General features: G+C 38.6%; 4 protein-coding genes and 1 non-coding gene across 6 annotated transcripts; 3 read left to right on the top strand and 2 right to left on the bottom strand.

Moving 5' to 3' along the window:
• The first annotated feature begins 678 nt into the window (after window positions 1–678).
• On the top strand, window positions 679–3,471 carry agr2 (anterior gradient 2). The gene is made up of 8 exons (XM_088319081.1): window positions 679–723; window positions 1,906–2,027; window positions 2,111–2,174; window positions 2,254–2,306; window positions 2,396–2,472; window positions 2,717–2,780; window positions 3,199–3,282; window positions 3,360–3,471. The coding sequence occupies exons 2-8, from the start codon at window positions 1,919–1,921 to the stop codon at window positions 3,407–3,409; spliced, it is 501 nt and encodes a 166-aa protein (XP_088175207.1). The 5' UTR covers window positions 679–723; window positions 1,906–1,918; the 3' UTR covers window positions 3,410–3,471.
• A 2,325-nt stretch (window positions 3,472–5,796) lies between these two features.
• Window positions 5,797–12,070, bottom strand: tspan13b (tetraspanin 13b). The gene is made up of 6 exons (XM_088319031.1): window positions 11,458–12,070; window positions 9,415–9,582; window positions 8,477–8,557; window positions 7,854–7,967; window positions 7,574–7,684; window positions 5,797–6,433 (listed from the first exon to the last, which is right to left on the bottom strand). The coding sequence occupies exons 1-6, from the start codon at window positions 11,518–11,520 to the stop codon at window positions 6,359–6,361; spliced, it is 612 nt and encodes a 203-aa protein (XP_088175157.1). The 5' UTR covers window positions 11,521–12,070; the 3' UTR covers window positions 5,797–6,358.
• A 1,706-nt stretch (window positions 12,071–13,776) lies between these two features.
• LOC148321197 (ankyrin repeat and MYND domain-containing protein 2-like) lies at window positions 13,777–20,259 on the top strand. Of its 2 annotated transcripts, none has more exons than XM_088319029.1 (10): window positions 13,777–14,020; window positions 14,402–14,466; window positions 16,165–16,303; window positions 16,440–16,538; window positions 16,622–16,782; window positions 17,548–17,762; window positions 18,165–18,300; window positions 18,449–18,577; window positions 18,787–18,910; window positions 19,437–20,259. In XM_088319029.1, exons 1-10 carry the CDS (start codon window positions 13,954–13,956, stop codon window positions 19,589–19,591), a joined length of 1,290 nt encoding a protein of 429 aa, XP_088175155.1. In that variant the 5' UTR covers window positions 13,777–13,953; the 3' UTR covers window positions 19,592–20,259. The 2 variants fall into 2 exon arrangements, with proteins under 2 accessions (XP_088175155.1, XP_088175156.1); XM_088319030.1 differs by having other exon boundaries at window positions 18,165–18,273.
• On the top strand, window positions 17,006–17,077 carry trnah-gug (transfer RNA histidin (anticodon GUG)). Its single transcript has one exon. It is a non-coding gene; the product is annotated as a tRNA-His (tRNA).
• A 5,353-nt stretch (window positions 20,260–25,612) lies between the features above and the next one.
• Window positions 25,613–27,470, bottom strand: sostdc1b (sclerostin domain containing 1b). Its single transcript, XM_088319399.1, has 2 exons — window positions 27,275–27,470; window positions 25,613–26,068 (listed from the first exon to the last, which is right to left on the bottom strand). The coding sequence occupies exons 1-2, from the start codon at window positions 27,468–27,470 to the stop codon at window positions 25,668–25,670; spliced, it is 597 nt and encodes a 198-aa protein (XP_088175525.1). The 3' UTR covers window positions 25,613–25,667.
• Between the last annotated feature and the right edge of the window lie 41 nt (window positions 27,471–27,511).

Raw genomic sequence — 27,511 nt, forward strand, 5'->3', positions numbered from 1 at the left:
CATTGTTACATATTATCTTTAATAATGCATAATTTAATTACTATATATAATAATGTTAAAAAGAAAAATATTATTTCATATGCACTAGAGGTTACTGCTAGTTTAAAAAGTCCAAAATCCGAACGAATGGTTGAAAGTGACGGCAAGGAAGAAGTTGAGAACCTTGACCTCAACCCCAGGAAAAAAAATGTTTGACTATAACAGTCCAAAATCCTCCAAAATTGTTTAGTCTCAACTCCATATTTCAATTTCAGTAGCTGCATATGTAACAGACTGCTGTCTTGATTATTTTTTATTCATATTGTGCGTATTCATTTTGGGCCTGCCGTCATTGGATTCTCCAGCCAATCACATTGCGGCCAGTCATTTTCTCTCTAAATGCTCAGAGCCTATTTTGAATGGAGCTACTAAAATAAATGAAATTTTCTATGATGTTATAATTTATTGTGATCCGCCTTTTGAGTATATGCTCACAGTTACAAATGGAAATAAATATAGTATATTAATATTAGTGCATTAATGTGTCATAAAAAAAAAAAACATCGGGGGCCAACCAGCCTTTTTCAACCTGAGGCACTCCAGCACAGAACAGGTGTGAGGAGGTGGGGGAGAGGGCGGGACTGTGGGCGGACATGTATTGAAATATACTGCAGGTAGGATTAAAAAACAGGAGATCCGGGAACAGCGATCCAGTGTCAGTCTCGCCTGACCCACCAGGAACAGGTAAGAGAGATTATGCCCTTATACAGCTCTGTGTGGCATTTTTGAAGATGTTTATTGTCACAAGGGTTGTACATTTATTTAGAATATTCTGAGAAAAATTATGTTTAGCACTACATGCTCATTTTCGCAACTTTTATTACCTCGTCAAAGCAATTCATTGTCTCAATCTGAACATGTTTAACAAGATAAATACAACAGAGTAGCAAGTCATTTTTAAATTTGATGTTTGGACAGATTGAAATGCTTTGTATTACAATTTTACGATGTAAGTAGAATTAAGAGATTTAAATCCAAACCCCCCCCAAAAAAAAGGAAAATCTCAAAAAGTCACACAGATAAAGAGTCAATATTACGTAAATAAAAATGTAACATTGTCAGCAAAAAATCATCCTCTTATGTGAGTCATAATGTAACGTGAATTACGTGATGATAATCTGAGCAAAAGGTTATCATGCAAATTACAAAAAAAAAACTTGTATGGTTACAAATAAACAGTTGCAATATTACGAGAAAAAAATATGTTAAGAATAAAACTCATATTATAAACATTTTCGTGCCCAGCGCAAGTGTGTGCGTGTCCTTTCGTTTGGTGTTTTTGTAGACAGGCACAGTTCGAGATGGGCGTTTGCGCTGTTGTGGGAGTGAACAGTCGACTTTTTTCCCGGCCAATCAAAGGGGCTCCCCTCACCAGTTGTGGCGCGGTTAGGGTCATGCTTTTAAAAATGTACTAAAGATGAGAATAATAGAAATTTAAATGCATTCAATGAATGGATTTCTATAATGATTCAGGTTTGATGCATGTCATATTTATGTCAGCAAAGCGTAGCGTGGTCTGCCAAATTCCCAAACATGGTAAACTAGACTTTCATCGGCACGAAAAATTTTTTTTATGTGCACCTAACTTGTAGTGTTAAAAAAAAGTTTAAGAGGAATTAGGTCACAATATTATAGAGAATGTTGAAATGTTTGAAGAATTAAGTCGGCAAATAAAATGACAATGTTAACAAGCGAAAACGACTAAAACAAATTGTGCTAAAATTCAGCATGCTACAAAAATAACGTAATGATGCATAAATTTATTTGCAATATGACAAAAAGTTGCAACGTATGAAAAGGTGTATTATAATTTTTTAAAAAGTCGTAAAGTGATGTGTGCCAACATGGATTTCGAATGTCTTCCAGTCGCCTTGCAAAGATGATCAAACCATCCCTGTCACTCCTCTTGGTGCTCGTAGCCGTGCCCTTTACATTTGGCAAATACGTCCCAAAGACAGGCAAGAGGATCCCTCAAACTCTGTCCAGAGGTTTGTGAGGATGTTAAACACCTATTAAAAAAAATTAATTAAAAAAAACGGGAAATTTTTTACAAATGTTCATTTTACTCCAGGATGGGGCGATCAGCTGATCTGGGCTCAGACGTACGAGGAAGCGCTCTACTGGGCGAGGTCAAAGTAAGAAATAGATCATAGCTTATTGTGTTGTCACTTCTATGGAGATCTTGACATAATAATTGACAGATTCTCTTTTAAGGAGCAAGCCCTTGATGGTCCTCTTTCACTTGGAGGACTGTCCACACTGCCAGGGTATAAGTATAACCTTGAGAAAAAAAAATAAAAATGTTGTTGCATCAGGTTTCAAGACTCTTTGAATTGTTTGTTTGTTCTCCCTGCAGCACTGAAGAAAGTGTTTGCAGAGGACAATGAGCTCCAAAAAATCCTTGATGAGGACTTTGTTGTACTCAACCTGGTGGTAGGTCGCATATTCCAAAGTTTGAAGGAGGAGTACAAATATATCGATTTTTACCATTTTTTATTCTTGTGTGCATTGGCTGTTTGTTCGCGAACCGGCGCGTGAGATAGAAGTAGACTCTGAGATAGTACCAGCGCAATTAAATTGCAAAATTATTATCATGAGATTTGGTATTATTTACTGCTGAAAAATCTAATTTAGCAGAAGAAGAAATGGAAGAAACGGTTTTTTTTTCCCCCCACAGTATGAAACCACAGACAAACATCTATCACCAGATGGACAGTATGTTCCCAGAATCATTTTTGTTGGTAAGATTTAAATTCGCAGCAATATATACAGTGTGGCAAGTGAGTGCAAATTGTAAATGACTGAAAAAACAAATCCTTGTCTCCACACCTACAAAAATCCGAACAATTCTAATTCATTATGCCTGAATTATGATCATGGAATATGTCGTAACTCTCTCTCTCTCTCTCTCTCTCTGTCTCTCTCTCTCTCTCTCTCTCTCTCTCTCTCTCTCTCGCTCGCTCTCTCTCTCTCTCTCTCTCTCTCTCTCTCTCTCTCTCTCTCTCTCTCTCTCTGTCTCTCTCTCTCTCTCTCTCTCTCTCTCTCTCTGTCTCTCTCTCTCTCTGTCTCTCTCTCTCTCTCTCTCTCGCTCGCTCTCTCTCTCTCTCTCTCTCTCTCTCTCTCTGTCTCTCTCTCTCTCTCTCTCTCTCTCTCTCTCAGACCCCTCAATGACAGTGAGGGCTGATGTCACAGGCCGCTATGCGAACCGCATGTATGCCTACGAACCAAACGACATCAAACTATGTGAGATGAAACTCTGCTACTAGACTGTCATATTTGCTTTCCGAACGTTGATTGTAACTTTCTCTCTCCTCTATTAGTGATAAACAACATGAAGAAGGCCAAGAAACTCCTCAAGTCTGAGCTTTGAGCCTGACTTCACAATGTGGAAAGAAGTTCTGCTCATGACTTCTTCACTTAATGCAATTTTTTCTTACATTTGTTTATCTGCATTGTCTTTGAAATAAATTTTAAAATGTTTAGGATTTGAGTATTTTTTTTTTTTAAAGCCTTTCCTATTGGTTGCATTGAAATTCAGTCAGTGATTATATCAGTGGTGCCCAAGGCCGGACCGGGATTTTCCTTCTATGCGAGCAAGCAAAATACTTAAAGCAGTAGTGGGCAAACTACGACCCGGGGGCCAAATGCGGCCCGTTAAACGTTTTAATCCGGCCCGCCGAACTTGAAAAAAATTAAACGAATAAACCTTGTTCATGTTTTATTTTGTAAATACTGTGGTTTTTCAAAGACATATATATTGTTGTAATGCTTTTGTTCACTTTCATTTAAAATTAAATGTTTTGTTTTTTTTTCTCCGATGAGGTGAGGTTACCAAAACACTCCATCCATCTGCTCCTGGTCCAACTCCTCTGTCAAATTTTAGACCCCATTGTGGCCCGCCAATCAAACAGTTTTCCTACCCCTGACTCAGAGGATCCGACCTTGACATTAATGTACACCGGACCAATCATAATGTAGATATTGTTACACGTTGAGGAAGCAGAAACATATTAACACACCTGGACAGCAAACTGTAAAATATGAATATGAACCTCAACGTAATTTCTATTCAAATATAATATTCATTGGCCTAAAATTTAAATCAATAATCTAGAGCATTGTTTTTCAACCTTTTTTGAGCCAAGGCACATTTCTTTTCATTGAAAAAATCCCGCGGCACACCACCAGCTGAAAATGTGAAAAAAAAAAGTGTTTTTTAACATTGAAGAAAGACCTATTAAAAGTCTTGAATATGAATCAAATAAACAAAGAATAAAGTATCTAATAATCTTTCACATTTATACTCACTCAGTGAGAAACCTGGGCCTGTTTCGATGAATACAGAGCAGATATATTGGCAGGAATCAAAGTATTAATTCCTCTGCCACGAGTGAGACTTTGCAGATTGTCTTTGCTTTTTTTTTTTTACCTCCACTCATACTAGGGCCTTCATCTAGGTCTGGGTTTTGTCCAGGGTCCAGTTCAGAGTCAGCATTTATTCTCTTCAAAAACGTATCCATTACTTTCACCGTTGTTCTGTTATCCACTTTTTTTATTCTGCTATCCACTTCTCGCTGCATCCGCGCGTCACTAATTCGGTTGTCTCCAAGCACAACCTGCTGCTGCTGCCGCCGCCTACTGGTATGGAAGAGTACTACATTTTACTACTGACTACTGCAGGCGCTAGACCGCACGGGTACACAAATTGGATAATTTCCCACGGCACACCTGACAATATCTCTCGGCACAGTGGTTGAAAAACACTTATCTAGAGCACGGTGAGGAGAACAACAGGAAACAGTTTGTCAAGTAGGATAATTCGACGTTTGTTTGGACATTACTTGTGACATCCTTCAGGGGTCAGTGTTGGTCCCTAAATTGTTTATCAGGGACTTATGCAAGGTCTCAAAAGTATTGAAGCTGATATTGTCTGAAATTGGCAGAAATATTTTTGGTTCTGGCAGTGATTTGAAAGTTATAATGCAAATTTAAATCATGGTTGAATTAAAGTTAACTTTCACTGAACTTAATTAATTCATATTGACGGAGCTGATTAAATGAACTTGTTTTGTTTCAATAATTAAAACAGATGGAAATGAGGAAATTAAGCATATTCGAACGCCGTTTTGTCCAAGTCATCGAGGGCCACTATCCTGAATATTTTAGAATCAGGTTTCCTTCCTCTAAAGGCGAACTCCAATGTCAAGATAAATCAAAGTCAGTTGCACCATCTGTCGTTTGAGCCAAAGTGGCCTGCATCGAGGATGACCAAGGGAGACGCCCACTGTTGAAAATATCAAATCAGTAACGCCTTTTTTTTGTAACTTTTCAGCAAGGAATATCAGCTCTATGTTCACAAATGGAAAAGTGAAACATAATAAAAAAAGAACACTGTCCCTACCGTGAAACATGAATGATGCTCTCTTGCAATATGTTCTGAATCCTATTGAATTGATTGCTCATGAAGGGTTGAAATTTTGTTTTATTGCACTGAATGCTTCAAAAGGCTTTGCAGCAAAATATGAAATAATGGTTCCCATTATTTTTTACAGGACTGTTTCTGTGGCTTTTTCTTACATTAACAGAGGAGTACCAACAATTTTCCTCGTCACAATTTAAGTGAAATTATGCCAATGTAAAAGTTAAGGCGATACTTTTAGTTCCTATAATTAAGATTGAGTTTTACCATGAAGTTAATCATTTTTAAAAAGAAGGCACCAAACAAGACAAACAGGAAAAGAATAACGCTAGCTGATATTTGACTCCTTCGGTGTTTTATTGTGGTTTGACAGTACAAAGTCTCAAATGGTAGATTTACGGAATTACCAATGCGGTTCTGACTATATTTACAAAAAGACATGCAAAAGGCCAAATACGCACAGGATGCAGTCACAAACACACACAAGATCACACACATTCATTCCTCACAGCATTTTCAGATATTCTTTAAATAATAATTCAGTCAGTCGTAGTATAATATAGGTTTGTGCAGATTATTGCATTCGGTGCGACACGTTTCAAATCAACAATAGCACAAGGATAAAAGAGCATCTGTGAACACTTTCGGAATAAACGGCATAAAGTTCTAAACAAACAAAAAAATGCTCTTATACAGTGTACAGTTTAATTGTAGTGACGGCAAAGTTCAGTGTAAGAGACAAAAATGGATTCTCCAGAAAGAGACATTTCAGTTACCACAGTGATAAGATCCAATCTTTAAAAAAAAAACGAAAAAAAAAAAACATCCATTCATTAAATTCGTATTGCCGTGTATTTACAAGCCCAAAGGAAGGTCCGGTCCAGACTGAATTTGGCTTTTTCACAGGAACGCACTGGGGTTCGCTCGGGGGTCCTTCTGATTCCTGTAGCGGTATGTGAGCCACACGCCCAAAATCTGACAACAGGATACAATGACATTTAGATAACCATCATTATAAAACTGGCATGTGCTTAGAAATGTTTTCTTTATGGAACCACTATAGTTGAACATTCCTGAGTTTCGACCACATTATTCTAAATTTGACCAACATTTACCGGAATTAAAGTCACACAGAATTAGGAAGGCCCTGCCTTCTTGACAAACAATATTAAGAGAAGTAAGAAGAAAAGACAACACACTGAAGTTGCTCGTTCAACGCAGCAAGACTGCAGTGTCATCATACACATAGTTGGTTAACGTCTGCTAATACAATTCGCCGTTTGGCATATGCAAATGAACCTTTTCGCAGTTTTTTCCAGATCCATGCCCGTCAGCAGACACTTGACACAACTTTAGCAATGCTAAATGTCCAAAATATAACCAGTCGGGGTTCGTGTGCGCATTCTTGCTCTTGTTGGCTTCAGCCTGTGGAAGTGGCATAATATTTGTGATTTTGTGGCAGTGATGAGCTCACGATTGATGTCAATAAATCCAAACTATTCTGCAGAACGTTTTTCAACTTACACAAGTTGAAGTGGACAAGATTAGGAATGCGCATTTGCATTTTGGTGGCGATTGATCGTCGTTTTAAACAACAGAACTGACAAGGCGAGCAATATTACCACGCGTGCTTCCCCTGCTGTGTCGTAGGCGGCTGAAACCGGAAAAAATAACAAGCCGAGCTCCAAAAGGGGGCGTGACTATTTGTCGTAAATCTCGTCATTAAAAAAAAACTTAAATCACTACAGATCCTTTTAAGGGGGTGAACTTTAGTATTGATTTTTACATGCAAACCTATTATAAGCGCCAATGTTAGTGTCAATTGGGCGTCCCTTAAAGAAAATAAAATAAAATAAAAATTGATCACCAATCTGAACGTCCCTGGAGTGAACGTTGTCTTATTTTGCGGATCTCATCAGTGACGTCATTCAACAGCTCATCACATTATTAGATTACAACCAATCATTAAATATTTTGGATACAAAATAACTGCTCAAGTCTACAAGCGATCGTCATGAAAAATTTGTTTTGAAAATCAACCAACTCTTTATAATCACTACAGGGAACTTTGACTATCTTTATCCATGTTGCTGCTGAATATTGGTCAAGGCTCACCTCAGTAAAACTGAAAAAGAGCCCAGTCCCTCCCACAAAGCGTAAGACTTCATCTGCATGTTCCTGGATCTTATCAGCACAAGGCAAACAGGAGTGATTGGGGAAGCAGGCCTACAGGAGAAAACAAGGACAAGAACTCACAAAGCTGATAGCTGACTGAGTCGACGGGTGTTTAGGATTTCAAAAGCGCACCAACTTGCAAATCCTTTATATAGCAATAACCCAAAAAACATGAAGTTTGACTTGTTGCTATGTCAGAGGAGCAAGGAACCAAACGTACGGCATCACAGGTGGCGTTGAGGTCGACCTGTCGGAAGCCACAGCAGTTGAGGCTCTTTTCTACGTCCCTCTGGGTGCTGCGGGAATTATTCCAGCCGACCTCTAGTAGATGATCCTGGGAGACCACATCAGCACGTCATTAACTCATTCACTACCAGCCAAGTAAAAAAAAAAAAAAAAAATGTATATTTGACGTCTTTAGCCGTCAATGGCAGTAAATGAGTTAAATATTTTTTAGAATCAATTATTCTAATAATTTAGTGATTATAAAACAACAAGTTAAGCTCTATCACACAAATTCGACAGATTCATTAACAGGCTCGGTCATTGTTTTCCAATGCACAACAATTGCACACTTGAGTACAATGACAATAAAGGGATTTCTGATTCTGATTCTGATAAGCAGATTTCTGTGTTTCAGAATGCTGCACAGTCAGATTCTATCCAGTATAAATCAATGCATCATATTTTTTGAGTTGATCACCATTTTTTTTTTCATATTTTACCAAAGTTATCCTATTTTTCATAAGGCCAAACCTTGAAAGTCCCATATAAGAAATTTCTTACCTCACAGCGGTCTGGAATGCAGCATGGCATTCTTTGCACTAATTATTTTCATCTCACCTGTTGCTCTTTGTTGATAGCCAGACAGGCACTGGAAACGGAGAACTGCACGATAAACACCATGAACAGGATGATCATGTACTAAGATTCTGAGTCAAGGAACAATCGCAGGCATTACACAGTCCAAAAACATCCTGCAAGAATGGAAAACAGCTCTGTATTGACTTGAATATGTTGTGCAGCCCGTGAAATTTGATGCCACGCTCGCTCATATTGCACACGTCCAATTAATGGAAACATCCTCTGAATAACGATTACTCAGCAAATTTGTAGTGATTATTTAATGGAATATTACACCCATGTCTTGTACTAAATACACGACAATAAATTCTCTTAATTCAACCTTTCCAGATGATATTCTTATTTTTCTCTGGATTGTGTTTAGACCAAGCATTGAGGTGGAATGATGAAAGCAGTGTCGATGTGCTTAAAGAATACGACATCACATCAGCAAGAAGCAGCGCATCCCACAATTGAATTCCACGGAACGGAAGAGGAATGTGTCATAGTAATCGAGCAAAATAACAATGCAGTGAAACTTTTTGACAAGAGCAGCTTTGTGTTGGGAAAAGGGCATTTTTTGTGCTTACCATTCCATTCCAATTGTGACAAAATAAGATAGAGGATGGATGTAATTTGGGGATTTTTGGTTACCTGACATAACACGCCCACAAATTGAAAAATGTTCCATTCCAGAGTGGTGTTGCAGTTATAAGATGCATCTGCAGTAACAGAAAAGGGGCTGGCTGAGTGATTTCAGAGTGCAAATATTAATACGCCAGCCGGCAGGAAATGCGGTTTACTTCCTGGTTCGCTGCTATGCAGCACTTTTAAATATGGGCCAGCTTGTACCTGGGCGCTGTTTGCAGGATGAGTGACTCCCATTTTGGACCGAGGGTGTAGACAACATACAAGGGTGCGAGACATGTGAAGGATACAAAGAAGAGGAGGACTTGGTGGTGCTTCATCGCACCGATGAGGCCAGCCAGCGCAACAAAGAAGAGGAAGACGCCAACTCCTATGACGCCACCCACTACCTGGAAACTGGAGACCAGACCGAACCACTTGCCCCATGCTGCGATTCCAATCATCAGCAAGCTCACCATCTGCAGGCGAGAGGGACAATCCAAGAAAATGTGGAAGTGTGGTTTTGTTATTCGGAAATCACGCACTGATATTACATTGGTAATACTATTTTCATCTTATATTTAATGTATCATTATGACATTCTACTGCCCTCTATTGACGACTGGAATTGACGTCAAAGTGCCTTTGGGCTCGCATTGCGGATGTCACAGCTGAGTTTGGTCATGTGATTTTTGCAACACGAGCTCAAGAGAATATTGATTTCAATTTCAGTCGACACCGGAAAGCGGGAAAATCTCAAAATTGGAGCACCTTGAGATGGATGAAAAGTGATGAATTTATATGCTTAATTCTTATTTCTCCAACAAAATAGTAATCAGAATATTGTGTTTAGGCTTCTGGGAGCACACAGAACATACTGTTACAAAAAAAAATGTTTCACTTGACTTTCAGTCAAAAACAAAATAACAACTGTGAGCATTATGCACTAATCAGGATGTCTTTTGATGACTCATCACTCTGTGGTGAGCAACAGTCGAGCTAAATGTTTATCAAAGGAGACACAACGCGATAAAACGTTTCATTGGTCGAGAATATTGAGCGTAATATTAAATTGGACTTGGAAGTTGAACAACTACAGTCAGTCGATGATACAAAACATTGTGATATCAAAAATTTGGTCCACTCTTCATGTACAACATGAAGTGATGACTTGAACGAATAGCTTCGTGTTAAAAGAATTCTTCCTATAAAAAAAAAAAAATGAAACGTGTCGTACATTCTCTTCATCAATACATTAAAGGAGCATCAACGGTATTTTGCAAGACTGTAAATCTAGGTCAACATAAAACATGCAAAATTATCCACCCAAAATAAATACATAATTAAATAAATAGTTCGAAGTAAAAAGTAAAGCATGTCTCAAAATTTGAAAAAAAAAAAAGTGTGATGGTGACAGTAGAACCTCAATAAAATGCGGCTAAAGTAACAAAAAGCTTGTTTTACATGACATCATTCTTGCTTTATTCTTAAATATGTTCCAAAAAAGAGTTTTAAATAACATTTTTGTTTCTTTACCAACCTGTTTCATTTGTTTATGAGGAACTAGAGTTAATTTCACCCAATGAGTGTGGAAAAACAGAGAAACCTTGTTTCTATCCCAATATTAACGTAACTTACTGACATTTCATTGCAAATGTGTGAAACGAACAATTTCAGAGTACACTTTCATTGTATTCCTTCCAGCTTGACCCATAACCAGCTATTGCGTCATTTTAAGGTGAGTGTAAGTGTTCCAGGTGAATGTTCCCAGACGTGCACTTTACTCGCTCACGAGCAGGTGCAATGTCCACAACAAGAGTTTAGGTGAAGTCATAATGAACCCAGCAGCCAAGTGGCACAGCGGAAACAAACGTCATGCAGCTGTTTATCTTCCTACCCTGACTCATTCTCAAGGTTTTCTCAGCAGCTTATCATTGTAGTTGACTGCAAATCACGAATCATCAGTAACATACATATTAATAATCTGACGTCATTTAGAGCAAAACATTTGACCTGCATTGTTTCTTACAAGCAACTCTTAGAGGATGAGAGTGCAGACAAAGATAAAGAGGCAGGATATCCTCTGAAATTTCAGTAAAAGGGCTAATGGGAGGAAAGGATCGAAGAAAGCTGATTCTGCCCTGTACTGTTTTTGTTGCCCTCGTCACACACTGAGCATCTGACAAGGTTCCGCGGTGAATAATTGATTCAGTAAGTTCGTGACCTCATCACAAGACGTTTTCCCATTTCTATATTTACTCCTTCCCGGGAGAGAGAACGCGCATCGTTTGAAACTTCAGTCATTTAGCAATGACATCATCCATATGGTGCAGTGTGATGTGTTGGATACTCACAACGTAGAGGATGTTGAGCGCGCACAGGGAGTGTTTGGAGCAGGTGAATCCAGCGCAACCCATTTTGCACAATAGAATAAACAAGAAATAACAAATAGAGGTATATTAAATAAAAAGCTTATATCGGGACAAGCCTAAACGTCTCCGTGGAGTATTTTAGCAGCGATGTGAGGCGATCCGGCAAAAGGTCCAACCTAGAAACGTTGGTCAGCGTCAGGGCTCCGTAAACGATGGGGGAGACAAAAATAACAACGGAAGTGGCACAATTCGTTTTCAAAATAAAGATAAAGAATTGATGCACAATAGTGAGACCCACAGGCATGATATATAAATGCTCAATAATGGGATTCGCTCGTTCAGAGCTTTTTATTTGCCACACGTGAAGATAAAATTATAGATAGCTTTTTATTGTACGTAACATAGTTCTCCTCCGAAATAAATTACTTTTACTTTGAAGCTTAAAAGTACTTCTGGTTATAATTCACGTTTGCTCTACAACTCGACGTCCTGATAGCATAAGACACAAACAGGGCGGAGCATCCAGTGCGCTTATTTGGTGACCGAACAGGCCTGTTATTTCCTTAAAATATCCATCAAAAGAGCTGACAGACATTGTGGAACATATCTCCATCGCTACGAGCCACATACATCATTTGGTTCATGCGGTGCGCGGAGACAGAAGAGCGCAAGCCAAGCGCACATGCACTATTCAGTAATCCATATCTTCTGAATAAAACTTAAAACCATTAGGAGAGCTGTTTAGTATGGAGGACTGAAAATTTAAAAATAAATACACCATGAAATGTTTTATTATAATTGTTATTCATTAATTAATTGTTTCATTTCAATAAATATGGAATTCAACTAGATAAATAATTAAATGCGCCATTAAATAATAATATAAAAGTGTCATAAAAGAACGGTTTCATTTATTAATTCAATATGGGATTCAATAAATCAATATGTCATTGATTATTTGAATTGCCAATGATTATACGTAAATAAATAAATAAATAAATTATAAAACTAGTGAATTGCATCTGTGGATTGAATGTGCATTCTGTTCCAACACATGGTAATAAAGCGATTGAAGTGCATCACTGACTGCGTCATGCTCTTTACATTCTATATTTGTTGTGCAACAAAAGTGCTTAAAGAATTCCAGAAATAGTGAGCAGCGACATTTTGGAAGAAAATAATGCTCGTACACACTTATGCGACCATGATGCAGAATAGCATTTATTATTTATTTATGAGTAAAAAACGACTTGTGTCCAAACTTATGGAGACTGCCGAGACAAGCATACACACCAAATCCCCTAAAAAATATTTTGAATTTGGACTCGTCGGACCACAGCACACTTTTCCACTTGGCGTCAGTCCATCATAGATGAACTCCGACTCAGAGAAACCGGCGTTGTTTCTGAGTGTTGATATATAGCTTTGCATGGTAGCGTTCTAATTTGCATTTGCAGATGTAGCAACGCGCTGTTTTAACTGACAGTGGTATTCTCAAATGTTGCTAAATCCACGTGGGAAGATCCTTTACATGATACTAGTTTTTAATGCAGTACCGCCTGAGGGATCAAAGGTCATGGACATTCACCCTTGGTTTTCGGCCTTGACTGTTCGTTGGATATTTATACCTTTGTCCCAACTTTTTTGAAAAATGTTGGAAGCATCAAATTGAAACTAAGAGAATATTTGCAGAAAAATAAATAATTAAATCGGGTTCATCAGTTCCAACATGAAAAAATATCTTGCCTTTGTTGCATATTTGATTCAATATAGGCTAAAAATGATTTGTAAATCATTGTATTCTGTTTATATATATATATATATATATATATATTACAATTTCTATGTTCAATGGAATTTGGGTTTATGTGTCTTTGTTCAGCTTTCTCTCTGTCAGCAACAGACTGACAATAAGAATGAAATGCTCTTCCACTAGATGGCAGAAGGTACGTGGTTCAATTCCTCTTGTCCTGTTCAGGAAGACAATGAGATGGCGCCTTTCCCAGATAACTGAAGGTGAAAGGCAGCAGTACAAAACAAATGTCCTGGACTGCATGGAGACATATACCACACACACCACCATTGAGTGGGCGAGTGAATCGTCAGTGAACACATTTTATGTTCTTGCTTGCTGCTCTGTTTTATTTATTTATCAAAGGCCTTTTCCAAAAATTGATAAGATGGATATGATACAAATATAAGTACATATCTTGTTTTTATTGTGTAATGTATCATGCAATAGTCAAATGTAGTGCTTGCGCAAGTATACACCCCCAAGGACGTATTCGTTTGCAAATGACAACACATGCCTCCCCCTTTGTCTGCTAATGGTATGACCCAAGAATGGCTCATCCTTCTCAAGTACACTTTATTTCCTGCCCTTCATCAGGTCTTTTCGGAACAGTTCTTATTAGAGTTTGAGCAGTTTGTTCACATTGACTGAAGAGAGCATAAATCATATCCGACCAGAATTTAAGAATGGCTGTGCCTATCAAGGGCGAACTTACAGCAACTGAGAGGAAACTTTTGCAAGTGATTGAGGCTGGTAAGTAAAACCTTTGCAGGTACTTTCATATTTTATATTTTATGTCTTCATAGTGTTTTCATCTAAATACCAATATGTTAAGTCAGTGTTTATGATTATCATGAACTCTAACTATTTATTGCTTCTCATGGCATCATTAATGATAATGACTGTAAGATGGAGTATGGTATTTTAATACAATGCAACATTTAAATAAAAAAAATTAATAAAAGTACTTCCTTTGATTTAGAATCGACATCACTGTCAATCTATCTTCGCTATTATTATAACGGTAGCAAAACAACTTTAATTACAAAATTGTATTTTATGTAACGATGTCATAAGCATTGTATGTATTTATGTTTTACACATAAATTACATCGTTATATATTTGGTCTACAGGTGATGTGCAAGAAGCGGCCGAAATGCTTGCAAGTGAAGACGTACGAGTCAACTGTTTGGACGAGGTACTGAGACAGATGATAAATATTTATGCTTTTTCAGATTAAAAGAGAAAAAAAAAACAGTTTGTGTATAGTGTTAATATAGAAGGATAAAACGCAACATGGAAAATACATTCCAGTTTGTACAGTCAGTTGCATTTAAATTCACACTTGCAGATATTACATGTGGGGTACCACAAGGATCAATTCTCGGTCCAAATGTATTTATACTTTACTGTATACAAATGATGTATGTAATATTTCCAATATTTATATGATTCAAATGTTTTCTGCACTGGGAAGAACCTGAAGCAGTTGCTTGCGGGTTGATTCCTGGAGAGTTGGAGAAGCTCAAGTTGTGGTTTGATATAAACAAATTATCATTAAATATTTGAAAAAACTAAACATATGATTTTTTTTTGGTCATGTGAATAAAAATCTTAAAATATTGCCTGGACAAACCATTAAGAGAACTAAGTAAGAAAGAGTTTGAGCATACATTTTTGGGAGTAATTATTGATCACAACTTGAGCTGGAGAAACCTCACGTTTATTGCATCAGGTACAAAATTTCATGCACAGTGGTAATTAAAATACATGTTCAGTTATGAGCTACTATACTTCAGATCACTGGTGGGCAAACTCTTTGATTGGCGGGCCACAATGGGTTCTAAAATTTGACAGAGGGGCCGGACCAGGAGCAGATGGATGGAGTGTTTTGGTAACCTCACCTCATCGGAGAAAAAAAATACATTTAATTTTAAATGAAAGTGAACAAAAGCATTACAACAATATACATGTCTTTGAAAAACCACAGTATTTAGAAAATAAAACATTAACAAGGTTTATTCATTTAATTTTTTTCAAGTTTGGCGGGACGGATTAAAACGTTTAACGGGCCGCATGTGGCCCCTGGGCAGTAGTTTGTCCACGCCTGCTTTAGATTGTACTCTTGCACTGCCATATTTGATTTATTGTGCTAAATTTGGGGGAACGGCATATAAATGAATCCTCCAAATGATATGCACTGTGCAAAAAAATAAAATAAAATAATAATTAATAGCACACTTTGTGGGTTACTATGAACAGACTAATGTATTGTTTTTAAAATGTAGAGCATTGAAGTTTAAACATCTGGTTGAATAAAAAGTGAATATATGTTACCATTTATTACCGTTGCTATTACATTGTTACAAGCAATGCTCCATAATCGTTTTCAATAAGCTTCAAGTTCCTTTTGTTGATGTATTTAGTGAGCTAAAATCCTAAAATCTTATCAATGTAAAATTCGATCCAATTGTTAAAATGCAATTGCAGCTCAAACAAAGCAATAATCCAGCCTCATTCAATTAGCTTCCTGTGGCAAAATAGTAAAGATAAATTTTCTTTTACAAGTCTTCCTGCAAGTGTTATGGGTGCGATCCATTGTTATAGAGACATATGGAGATGACTCATGAGAGGCAGACGTCGCCCTCAGAGCTTTTTGATAATAGACTGACTCCACTACACAAGCTCCTTCAAACCGCCTGTCTGTCACAGTCAGGTGACAGAGCTTCACACCAACTCCCACAAAGGCAAAATAAAATGTGATATAACTTAAAGAAATTGAATAATATGAGTCATGTCAAACAAAATTGAGTTTTTGTAAATTATTTGTTTGTTAAATGAGGGGGAAAAATTCACAATTGATCCTACTCTTGTTTTTCTACTTTGTTTCAATAAGTGCGGGATGACTCCACTGATGCACGCGGCCTATAAGGGCAAAGCCGATATGTGTCGCCTGCTTCTGCAACATGGGGCTGATGTCAACTGCAACCAACATGAGTATGGATACACGGCTCTCATGTTTGCTGGCTTGTCAGGTAAAAAAAAAAAAAATGTCAGTACGTCACGTACAATGACGTCATTGGTACTGAAACAACATACCATTTTCTAAACGTCACTTATTATGCCGCCGGGTGTAATATGCTATTACTAAATGATTTTTACACCCTGCAGGGAAAACAGACATTACGTCTATGATGCTGGACGCTGGGGCCGAAACAGGTCTTGTGAATTCTGTGGGTCGCACTGCTGCTCAAATGGCAGCGTTCGTAGGTGAGCCAAACACACGTCATAAATGTTAAGTCCCACCTTGTAGTCAAATGTATCGGTGAATTTTCTTTTTTTTTTTGGAGCAGGCCAGCACGACTGCGTGACAGTCATCAACAACTTTTTTTCACTGGCAAGGCTGGAGTACTACACGAGGCCTCAGGGGCCGGAGCGGGAGCCCAAGCTTCCGCCGGGGTTAGCAGGACCCCTGCACAAGATCATCATGACAACCAATCTCAACCCAGTCAAGGTGAGCCCTGGTAATGTAAAAATGTCCTATCCATTTTGCCAAAATGTAATAAAATATCAAATGTTACTATCGCTGATCAGTGGAATTTTGTTTATGTGGTAAGTTATGGAGAAAAAAAAAATAATGATGTGCTACAATAAAACTAACTGGAATTTTGGAATCAGCAGGTTAGCTTCTACGTTCAGCGACTTTTGAGAGAAAAAAAAAGTTAAGCATCCATCCGGCCGTGATCGTATAGTGGTTAGTACTCTGTGTTGTGGCTGCAGCAACCCCGGTTCGAATCCGGGTCACGGCAGCAGATCTGACCTGCCAGTCAACGTTTTATGTGTTAATGAGTAAAAAAAGTTCATTGTTAGAGGACGTTAATATTCCGCCACCATAGCTTACAGTGGTTACTTGACAACCTGGCAAAGAAGGTACAGTTAGTTTTTGGGTAGCCAACAGCATTTAGTGCACTTGTCCTCATTAAGTTTGAGTAGTTGAGGCCGTGGTCGTATTTTGGCTAGCACTCTGAGTTGTGGCCGCAGCAGTTTAGTTTTACTTTAATTTTCGAAGAAAAAAAAATATTCGGGTCTGTTGGGTTTCGATATTGCCTGGGTTGCTCAGTCAGCTTTATCAGTTTTATACTATAACCGTCAGAACCTCGTTTTGTTTTCGTCAGTGCAAATCCAATTCCAATTTTACAATAAATAAAATTGTGGCTTGCGTAGATTAACATCCATCACATGTGCAAACCTTTACAGTATGTAACACTTTTTTTGATAGATAGTCATGCTGGTGAGGGAGAACCCGGCTCTGGTGGACGTTGCAGCCCTGGAGAAGTGTTACCAGGTGATGGACCTGCTGTGCGAGCAATGTGTCAAGCAGCAAGACATGAATGAAGTTCTGGCCATGAAGATGCATTACATCAGCTGCGTGCTTCAGAAATGTGTGACCTTCTTACAGAAACGAGATGACAAATTGGATGCCTTGGTGAAGAGGTGAGGACTGTCAAAAATAGTGTCCTTATAAAAAATAATACAGGTATACAAACAAAATATACGGATAAGTCCTGGTACTAGTGATGGGAAAATGAAGCTTCAAGTTTGCTTTATGAACCAGTTGTTGTATTTTTGAGTCCTGTAGATGGCACTGTTGCTTTAAATAAAGGGTTTAAAAAATGGCAAGTCAGTGTGCTTTCAGCCCAATGTTGAACAGAGAGTGCCATCTACTGGAGTCCAAAAATACTACAACTGGTTGATGAAGCAGATTTGAAGCTTCATTTACTACCTGGTACCACAGTGAAGTAGGATAAGATAACAGAATGACTCGAAGATGACGAACAGAAATCAGGTCATAATTCACGTGCGGTCTTCCTTAAATGTCATATCACTGGACCGCAGCCTTTTAAGGGGGAGAGACAGTGATGGCTTCCCACAGTACCAGGAGAAATTCATTCGAGACTGCATCAGGAAGTTCCCTTACTGTGAGACGACACTGCTTCAGCAGCTGGTGAGGAGCATTGCGCCGGTAGAGATTGTAAGTGAAGAATATAACGGGGCATTCAACAAAATCAAATGTGTTTATATGAAAGATGAACGAGGCCATTATTAAATAGGAGTCAACATTAAAAAGAAATGTCACCGCTAAATTCAAACAAGTAAATGTACATTTGCCTCGTTTCCAGGGCAACGACCCGACAGCCTACTCAGTGTTAACTCAAGCACTGACGGGTCAAATGGCGTTTGTGGATGCGGACTACTGTGCTACATGTGGAGAACGGGGTGCTGATAAGCGGTGCTCTCTCTGTAAATCTGTAAGTAACGACATAGTAATACTCTCAAATCTGGGTACCGGATCTTCAAATACACATGATCTGATAAATCAATGAGGAATAGTTCCTAGGACAGAAACTGTGGTTTCTTCCTTCTGGTTCTTTGTCCATCAAGCCGTACAATTCCGTTAAAACAAAAATTACAATGCTGAACCAGTGAATAACTTGAGCTTGTTATCGTTCTCTTGAAGGTGACTTACTGCAGTCTGACGTGCCAGAAGCTCCACTGGTTCACCCACAAAAAAATGTGCAGGGCTATGCAGGAGCAGAATGCAGACTTGGAACGGGATGCCCCAAGGCTGAAAGAGCTGAAAGGTGCTCACGTGTTGTTTCACCCAAAGGAAACAATGAAGCTTCAAATTTGCTTCATGAACCAGTTGTTGTATTTTTTTTACTCCTCTGGATGGAACTGTTGGTTTAAATCAGAGGGTGTTCAATCCTGTTCCTCAGGGGCGGCTGTCCTGCCTGTTTTCCATCTGCAACACACCTGATTCAAATGATCAGATAATCACCAAGAGCTTGATAATGATCCGGATTATTTGAATCAGGTGTGTTGAAGCAGGGACGGATGGAAAACAGGAAGGAACGCCCCTGGTTTAAATAAAGACGTTTAAGAAATCGCAAGTCTATGTACTTTTTAGACCAATGTTGCCATCTAGTCTCGTCACAAAATACGAGAAACTAGTTTGTAAAGCAAATTTGAAGCTTCATTTGCTTATCGCTACTATTAAGGCCTTCCTATTAACTGCTAGCATGAAATGGCACTGGGTTGTTGTTATAGTCATCAACATTGCTACCTTGACTCAAAGTAACACATTAATCATCTTGACTTCCCTGTTAGATGATGAGAGTGACCTGGTGATGGAGACAGCCAACTTCCTTCAGGAGTTGTGCCTTCGGGCTGAAGAGACAGTGGCTGCCGTCGGCGGCTGCCCCGCCGAGCTACTTGGCTGCCCATCTGCGTCATCGCAGGAACCGTCCAGCCCGCAGGAATGAAGAACTATCAGACACAGACAATATTATGTGAATATTTTCCTTACAAAATATTTGCAGAGCTGAACAGAATCCGTGGCAGGAGGATCCCGTTTGAGAATCACAGACCAGTTCATGTTGTTTTAGAGTTTTGAAGATTACTAACACTGTTCGAGTAAAATACTGAAAATCACCCCCAAATTATATCTGAAGCACAGCAGGTGAAAAGAGATTTGTTCTCTTGGATTTCAGAGCGGATTATTCTCAGTTTTGTATTTGTGGGGAGGGAGTCGAGCTCCCCAGCTTTGCCTCTTGAGGAGAGAGACAAATATCAGATACACAAGCAAGGTAAGCTCTCCTCATTGAGGGTTTTGGGGTAAGGTTCCAAATATTAACATAACGCAGTGTTAAAAACCTGCCCTGACAAAAGAAAGAAAAGGATTTGAATTGTCATATTCTGCGCAACATTAGATAATACAAGATCATACGATATTTTTGGGGGCCTGAAATTATTGGTTAATGAGTGTTAAAATGCAAAGCTCAAATTTCAGGATACAAACTCAGGTGTATTATTGGATCCATCTGTGGTCTTGTGTGTTTGCAAATAATCCGTAAAAATCACAAAAATATATTGAGGCACCTAAGTGATTAGTTTTCTCGATGCGACACATTTTTAGAAGATCGGATCGTAAATGTGAATATTTACGTGTGTAGCATGCCCTCCGAACCAAGGATGAGACTTTACTGATGATTTTGTGGTTTATTTTTGAGCAAGATGTATCCATAACCGTGTAACCTTAAAACCGAATCACCGTAAGAGCTGAAACACAGTTCAAAACATATGCTTACAATTAGCTGACATATTTCACATTCAACACGTAATATTTACAAACACAAAATACTTATATCCATCGTTTACACACCTTTTGCCTCTTCGGAGGGGGTGCTAGAAAAATAAACGTCCGTTTTCTGAGGCTTCATATGAAACTTTTTGCCGTACTCTTCGTCAATTCACCTTAAGTGTGAACAATACTAAACAGGAAGTTCACATTCAAAATAAAAGCACATAGCTTAAACCGGAAGTAGAACCTTTCGATGCAAATTTCAAATGAAAATAAAATACAATAAACAAAATCACCACTGCTGTCCACAAAATATTAATATGGTTAGTTACAACGTGTATATTCTCATCGGGTATTTTTAAAGCAACCACAATACTAAACACATTATGAAATAACTACCTCTCATGTAACTTCTTTTTTTTTATATGTTCAGAATGTGTTGGAGCTAGTGAGATAAATCAAACTGGTGTAACAATTATTTCCGCTATTGCGCCAACTGTGTTTTAAGTTGTGGCTTTCATAGTGTGTTAGAAAACAAAAAAATAAAAATCTTCAAACGCACACGTCTTTATTTAAGATCAGTCAGAGTTTTGTATCAATGCAGACTTGACTTGAAAGTTGAGAATTTATCAACATGTGTTTCCCAACATAAACTGTCAAAGTGTCACTGCGAAACAGCAGCAGTTTACAATCTGTAAATTGAACGTGATTCTGTGAAGTGCATTGGTGTTCAAATGTGCCCACACTTGTGATTGGTTAAAGGGTGTCTGCCTTATGTTTGGAATCAAATAAAGTTTCATAGCACCGATGGAGTGAGTGTATTGTTACTTGACTGAAGGAGAAGGGGGACGAGTACGGAGCCCTGGGGGGCTCCCGTGCTGACAATCTTTGCCTTCCTAGCCGCACAAGTTGCTTTGGGTCCGTCAAGAAGGCTTTTGAGGAAGTGAGGAAGTTTGAGCTGTGAATTTTGATCCAGGAGGAGCTGGAAGGATGGAGTTGAAGGCAAAGCAGAACTCCGCAAACATGATCCTGGATTAGTTTCCCCGGGAACTGATTATGTAATTTCACACTTTCACACAGGCACTGCAGCAACCCAAAAGTTTTTTTTGTTTTTTTTTTCATAAAAAGTCACCTTTAATGTTCACACCTCTAGACATAAACAGGATCAGGGACCGAAGAGTGATGAAGATGTGTTTTCAAAAGACAGGAGATTTACCAGCTTTTCGTTGCACACAATGAACGTCCTTCGGCAATGCCTTGGATTTCTATTGAAGCCTGTCTTCCAGACTACATTGTTCTTCATCTTCCCCACCTCACGCTCCCATGGGAGCCTGGTGACCCTTGTCACAAAAAGAAAGCATGACTGCTGTCAGGCTGCCTGTCAATAGAGTCATAACTCATCTTCTCATTGCCGCTCCTACTGGGGGGTGCTTGAAGCACCGGAGCTCAAGTTCAAATTTCCGGTTTGTGAGATGTAAAAATCAAGAAAACATTCTGGCGGATCAAATGACTCTGATGACCCTCGGGTACTCCCCTAAAAAACACACTCTTTAAATATTCTCTGCGAATGTGACAAACATCGTTTTTTTTTGGGGTGGTAACCGGAGATGATTTTGCAGGTGAAATGGAAAAACAGTGTAACAATAATGGCATCATCTACGCCAATTTGGGGTGGGTTTTATTTCACGCCGCATGAAGCAACTGTCAGACAGCCCTGGGAAAGCCTCGTAAGGAGACACCTTGCTCCTTGGGTCACCTTTGGGCAAAATTTCGGCAAGATGAAGGTCGGGATAATGGGCACACACAAAGAAAATACATCTTGATGATGAGCTCAGATGCACAATTTTACGTAGATTAGCTTTGACAATATCGTTTGAATGATTTCTTCACCAAGTCGTTCAGTATGACGAGAAAACAATAACCCAAATTGGGTGAAATAGCTAACCAAAGGCTAAATCCAAAATGTTGTTTATATCTAACAGGGTTGAGGATTTGATCCAGGACACTGGGTCAAAATTTTGATTCAATGAGTGGCAAAAATTCCCGGTCAGGGCAGTTGAACCCGAACAGCTTTGTCGAAAGCGAGAAAATTACCCACTGCACTCTGGGATATTACATTATATGTACTTCAATTTCAATATATAAAATGAGAAAAGCGCTTTCAGCCTGCCTAAATCCAATCTTCAACCTAGTCTGTTGGGTCAAAATAATCCCCCAAAAATCTAATAAAATCCCAGTGAGTGGGTTAGAGAAGCAGCCCAATATTTTTAGTGTGTTTGCTGGTTTTATCTATTGATTATTTTCTTAAAAAGATTTTCTATAAGGTTTAGTTTTTCTTTCAGAAGGACCCTCCAGGATATATATATATATATATATGTATATATAGATGTTGCTGCTCTTTTGTCTTGTTTTTAACTGTAATTCAAGAGCACACAGAAGGATGAGATCATCGTTAGCGACAAGGCTATCAGATGCGCTTTGAGCTTTTCTGTGTCGCCACCTAATACCTGATGAGGAACAAACAGCGCTGTTGTTTTCTGCACCTGTCTGCAGGGATCGCGGGTGTATTACAATAAGTCAGCCTCGTGGATAGGAAACCCTGTATCCTTAATGTGCTCTGTAATGGGCCACCTCAGTCTTGCCTTTACTATTTACGGCGTTTTCTTGTCATGATTAGTGACGATGATGAATTGTGTTGAGGGCAGTTCTCACGTGCACTCACTTGACACTTTCCAGGTACGAAAAAGTAAAGTAAGATAATAATACAAATGAATGAATACATGTTAGGAAATGTTTCATATTCATTTTCGGAAACATTCGTCACGTGACGTGTTTTGCACTTGTCACTTAACGCATTTTATGCGCATGTGTGTCGCTTCATAAACGCATTCCGCTCACATTAGAAGTCACGTTTGTTTTTTTTTTGCAAACAAAAGGAAAAAAATGGAATTTAACAAAAATTCAAACACTTTTCCGAAGGTCTTAGAGCCATGTGCTATGTAACAAATAGCAAATAAAAATGTTAAAACATTTTTTAAAAAGAAATGAAATTACTACACCTGTGTGTTAGGCAGATAATATTCACAGAAGCCTATCTCGGAGACTCATGGCTTCTTTCTGCAATTACTTCTACCAATTTTAACAAAACTATACGTGAAGATGTCTAACCTCATTATTTTCACTCGTTTTTGTCTGAAAATCATCGAGAAGTTCAAATTTAATTATGCATAAAATAAAAATACATAAATAAATAAATTGTGTTGTATTACATGATTCCATCAATCCATTTTCTGTAGCACCTCCTTGGAGGTCAAGACAATGATACAGCAATGACTGCTGATCCGCGGACGGACGAAGCTTCTGCGAGACGCACCTCACAGAGTCGTTGTCATTATGTAGGCTGAGAATTTTTTTTTTAATCATTGTAGCGTCTGTGTAACAGGTGTGTCTGCAGGAGAGTGCTCAAGCACTCCTTGATGACTATTTAAAGCTATTGACCAAATAACAAAACGGGCCTTTGTATGATTCTATTTTGCCTTGCAGTTTGTTTGAAGAAGAGCAATTTCTGTGGCTTTTTGAGGTTGCTTACATCCTGTCTTTGATGCATTGAATCCCCAAAACAGACTACTTAATCATGAAAACGGAACAGAAAGGCTTTTGTAAGAAGCAATGTCATGTTGACAATATTAGAAGAACTTTTCATGATTTACCTGCACCCTCTGTTACTGTAACTCAAATGTCATGTAAAATTGTTTGTAAAATGGCATGAAAATAGAAATGTGCTATTCGAGTGAAGCTTGTTTACAGCTGCTGATTTAATTTTTAATCTGATTTTTTGAGAAGCCAACCTGTTTTAATGTTTGTCTGATAATCTTCCTATTTAGTTATATGCAAATTCTGCATGCAAATTTGGAGCTTTTCTAGAATACAATGTCAGGATGTGGTGTGCATTGAAATGTGTTGTAAACCTGCGCTTTAGAGAATCATCAAACATTTTGACGATGATTTATGTTGGTTTTGAAGCATTTTTTTTTTTTATCTAGAAAATTGTTACATTCCAAACTATGCATGTTTCCATTGTAAAAGCAACATTCCGACACGTTTCAATTCCAACAAGTGTATAATTGCAACTATTAACGAATGTTTTTTTTCTCCGGCTCTTTGCCTCAGTCCTGTATCGACTTGAGCACACACCGGCGTAAATCACAACTTCACGTTACTTTTGTGGCTTGTTGCTGAGTGGGGAACAAACTGCGAAGCCATTACAATGACCCCCCCCCCACCCCCCACCCTCCGCAGGTAATGCAAACATCCTGTTGCTATCCGGCGCAGGTGATTCTATTCACTGTGTCCCATCACCCACAGCTTTCAGAGTTAGAAAAATGAGAGGCCGCGCGAGACAATGAAGTCTCTTAACATGTTGCTGCAGCTGGAATAAGCCACTCCGTTAGCCTGAAGGTGAAGGTATTCGCTTCACAAAGCAAAGTATGACATCTGATGAAAAGCGCGTTTCATCAGTAGACTAATGCCTCTGTTATTAGTTGGTTCCTGTTAGGATGGGTTCGGTCTGGCTGGAACAGAATGCTTGTAGCTTGTATCACAAATGCTTCTAGTTCTTATTCAACTCTTTATTTTGGACAAACTGTTACATATAAGGGGATGCGACATGCGCTTCATGTATAAAAATAAATTACCTACTATTTATTCAGCATACAAAGATCACAATGCAGTCACACTTTTGCTGTGAATTAATAAGTCTAAATGAAATAAGTTGTTCATATGTTTTATTTTAGTGTATATCTAGTAAAGTTTTTTCACACAGAAATTCAAAGTAAATTTTACAAAAAGAGTTTTTGAGGACATTTCACAAGTTCATTAAAAAGTAAAAAAAAAAAAGTAAAAGCTAACTTCCCTTGAGTGACTTTTTTTAATTTAATAAATTTACTCAAAAACTCTTGTAAAATGTACTAAGAATGTCTGAGTGATAAAACTTTAATATATTTTTTCAAGTAAATATCACTCCCTATTTTTTACAGTGTATGTGTAAAAAAATCTGATATTGTTTATTGTAATACAGATTCAATTATTGCTTGTGTGTTTCAAAAACAAATTAGCTTAATTTACAAGTCTAGCACAATTTATGATCTAATACACAAACATCTACAGTACACAATTTGTAACTTTGAGGGCGATGCAGACTAATAGAAGCATTAAGACCAAACCCGCATCATTGAATTATTAGTCATTATCTGTCTGAGCTACTCCTCAGGGAGTTGATCCCTCCTGTGTTTTCTCTTCTGTTTGCCACTATGCACTGAAGCGTCCTTGTGTCCTGATTCATTCTGTTGTCTGGTGTAACGTTTGCACTTGCAGGAGGTCACCACCGTTATCTTGTAGGTCCTGGTGCTGCCGTCCTGGCACTGTAGCCAGATGCGCTGGGTCCGGGTTCGATCGATGACGCAGCGCCACTCCTGGGCCTCTCTACGGCTCCAGTACCTTCCGGTGTAACCTCCGCCGATCCAGTTGGGCAGCAGGTGAGCCGGGAGACACTCCCCAGCACAAACTAGCTCTTTGATGGGGTTGATGCTGGTGCACTGGCCATCTGAAATGTATTTGGTGGATCTCAACTCCCTGCAGCCCACTTGGCTCTGGTCTGGTCCTGCGGGATGAGAAATAATTTATTAAAAATATGGTTTGAATTCTGATTGAAATCTGCAGTGGTGTCGAATTTCACTGCATCATCTGTACAATGATCTACAGTGTAGAATCTAAGGTTCTACACTATAACTAAGTGACAGTCGATATAAAAAGTCTACACACCCCTGTTCAAATACCTGGTTATTTGGTGGCAGAAGGTCATTATAAACCTTTTGACGGCTCAGACCACATCTAATACCAAACTGGGTGCACATAGGACAGCTGTGGGGGAGGGGGTTGGAAAATAAACGATCCTCTGCAGGTACCAAATGGCCACCTCACAGCACAGATGTACTTCCCCTATGTCGAGACTCTAATGTATGACTAGCGTGCCTCATTTGATGGAAATTAAAAAAAAAAAATCATCTGTGATCACTCTCACAGCGGTGCAACCCACCAGCATGCAGATCCGCCAGCCTACACTCACCTGCAAAATTACCAATATCGGGCTAAACCGGCCTCTGTGCGGTTGTGCCATGTGTTGCACAGGATTTACGCCCCATATTTCTCTAAATCTTTGCAAGTCTTTACAATTTCAAACGATCACTTCTTCAACATTTCTAAGAACTCACAATGTCCCATTATTAGTGAGCCACTTCCACTTAAGGCCTGCAGGGTCCTCATTTTAAATCACGCTGGGAGCTAGAAATTGAATGAAAATTATGTTTCCTCAAAGTTGCTTAAAGAGAGTGAAAAGCAAGACTGTAAAAACACAACTTTTTTAGGGCATAAAACAGTCCTTTAAATTGGAACAAATTTGAAATACAGTGTTAGCACAAGAAAGCAAGTTCTGTGCTCAAAAACAAGTTGATGAGTTTGTTGCATGCAATGCAACAAATTCGTTCTGTAATTTTGTTGTTGAAGTGACAAATTACTGATAATTAATTTAAATATGCAATTATTCAATCCATGTTTTTTTACTTTTCGATTAAACTCTACCATTTACTTTAAAAGGCTTTTGTTGCATATTTTGCAAAATAAACATCATCCTAAATAATGAACAGTCGCAATCGAAAGCGAGTATTGTTAACTGATAATGTGTTTTTATAGAGCGCACATATTTGCTTATATTTCATTGTCTAATAAAATACTCAGAGAATGTGAATTTTTAAAACAGACACAATAAATCACTAAAATATTTGCCAGTGCATGAAGGTGCCGAACTCACCATTACTCATTGGTTCAGACTGCCGTCTACCACCATTCCTTGCTTGGTTTGCATCTTCATTAGGTGCTTCGTCTTGGGTGGCGTGAGTCATGTGTCCAATGAGTGACTCTGTGGCGTCATTGGAGAAAGCGGCGCAACTCCTGCCGAGGAAAAGCAGAAGCGCAAAGAGTTGGACTCTGCTTGTCAGGCGGGTCATGACTGCAGCAGGCTGACTTGACTGACAATGTGGGAGCTCCT

This window comes from Idiotropiscis lumnitzeri, chromosome 16 (assembly GCF_059441095.1).
Source record: "Idiotropiscis lumnitzeri isolate Australia: NSW breed Sydney's pygmy pipehorse chromosome 16, RoL_Ilum_1.0, whole genome shotgun sequence".
Taxonomy (NCBI): Eukaryota; Metazoa; Chordata; class Actinopteri; order Syngnathiformes; family Syngnathidae; genus Idiotropiscis; species Idiotropiscis lumnitzeri.

What these genes read in the sequence shown, in the direction of transcription:
- LOC148321197 (XM_088319029.1), top strand. Translation starts at nt 13,954, where the DNA reads ATGGCTGTGCCTATCAAGGGCGAACTTACAGCAACTGAGAGGAAACTT. An exon ending in TCAAATGGCAGCGTTCGTAG is followed by an intron (nt 16,539 to 16,621) that starts GTGAGCCAAACA and finishes TTTTTGGAGCAG; the next exon opens with GCCAGCACGACTGCGTGACA. An exon ending in AAGGCTGAAAGAGCTGAAAG is followed by an intron (nt 18,911 to 19,436) that starts GTGCTCACGTGT and finishes CTTCCCTGTTAG; the next exon opens with ATGATGAGAGTGACCTGGTG.
- sostdc1b (XM_088319399.1), bottom strand. Translation starts at nt 27,470, where the DNA reads ATGACCCGCCTGACAAGCAGAGTCCAACTCTTTGCGCTTCTGCTTTTC. An exon ending in GTCTGAACCAATGAGTAATG is followed by an intron (nt 26,069 to 27,274) that starts GTGAGTTCGGCA and finishes CTCATCCCGCAG; the next exon opens with GACCAGACCAGAGCCAAGTG.
- tspan13b (XM_088319031.1), bottom strand. Translation starts at nt 11,520, where the DNA reads ATGGGTTGCGCTGGATTCACCTGCTCCAAACACTCCCTGTGCGCGCTC. An exon ending in CGCTCAACATCCTCTACGTT is followed by an intron (nt 9,583 to 11,457) that starts GTGAGTATCCAA and finishes TCTCGCCTGCAG; the next exon opens with ATGGTGAGCTTGCTGATGAT. An exon ending in ACCAAGTCCTCCTCTTCTTT is followed by an intron (nt 8,558 to 9,414) that starts GTATCCTTCACA and finishes TCAGAATCTTAG; the next exon opens with TACATGATCATCCTGTTCAT.
- agr2 (XM_088319081.1), top strand. Translation starts at nt 1,919, where the DNA reads ATGATCAAACCATCCCTGTCACTCCTCTTGGTGCTCGTAGCCGTGCCC. An exon ending in CCCTCAAACTCTGTCCAGAG is followed by an intron (nt 2,028 to 2,110) that starts GTTTGTGAGGAT and finishes ATTTTACTCCAG; the next exon opens with GATGGGGCGATCAGCTGATC. An exon ending in GGACTGTCCACACTGCCAGG is followed by an intron (nt 2,307 to 2,395) that starts GTATAAGTATAA and finishes TTCTCCCTGCAG; the next exon opens with CACTGAAGAAAGTGTTTGCA.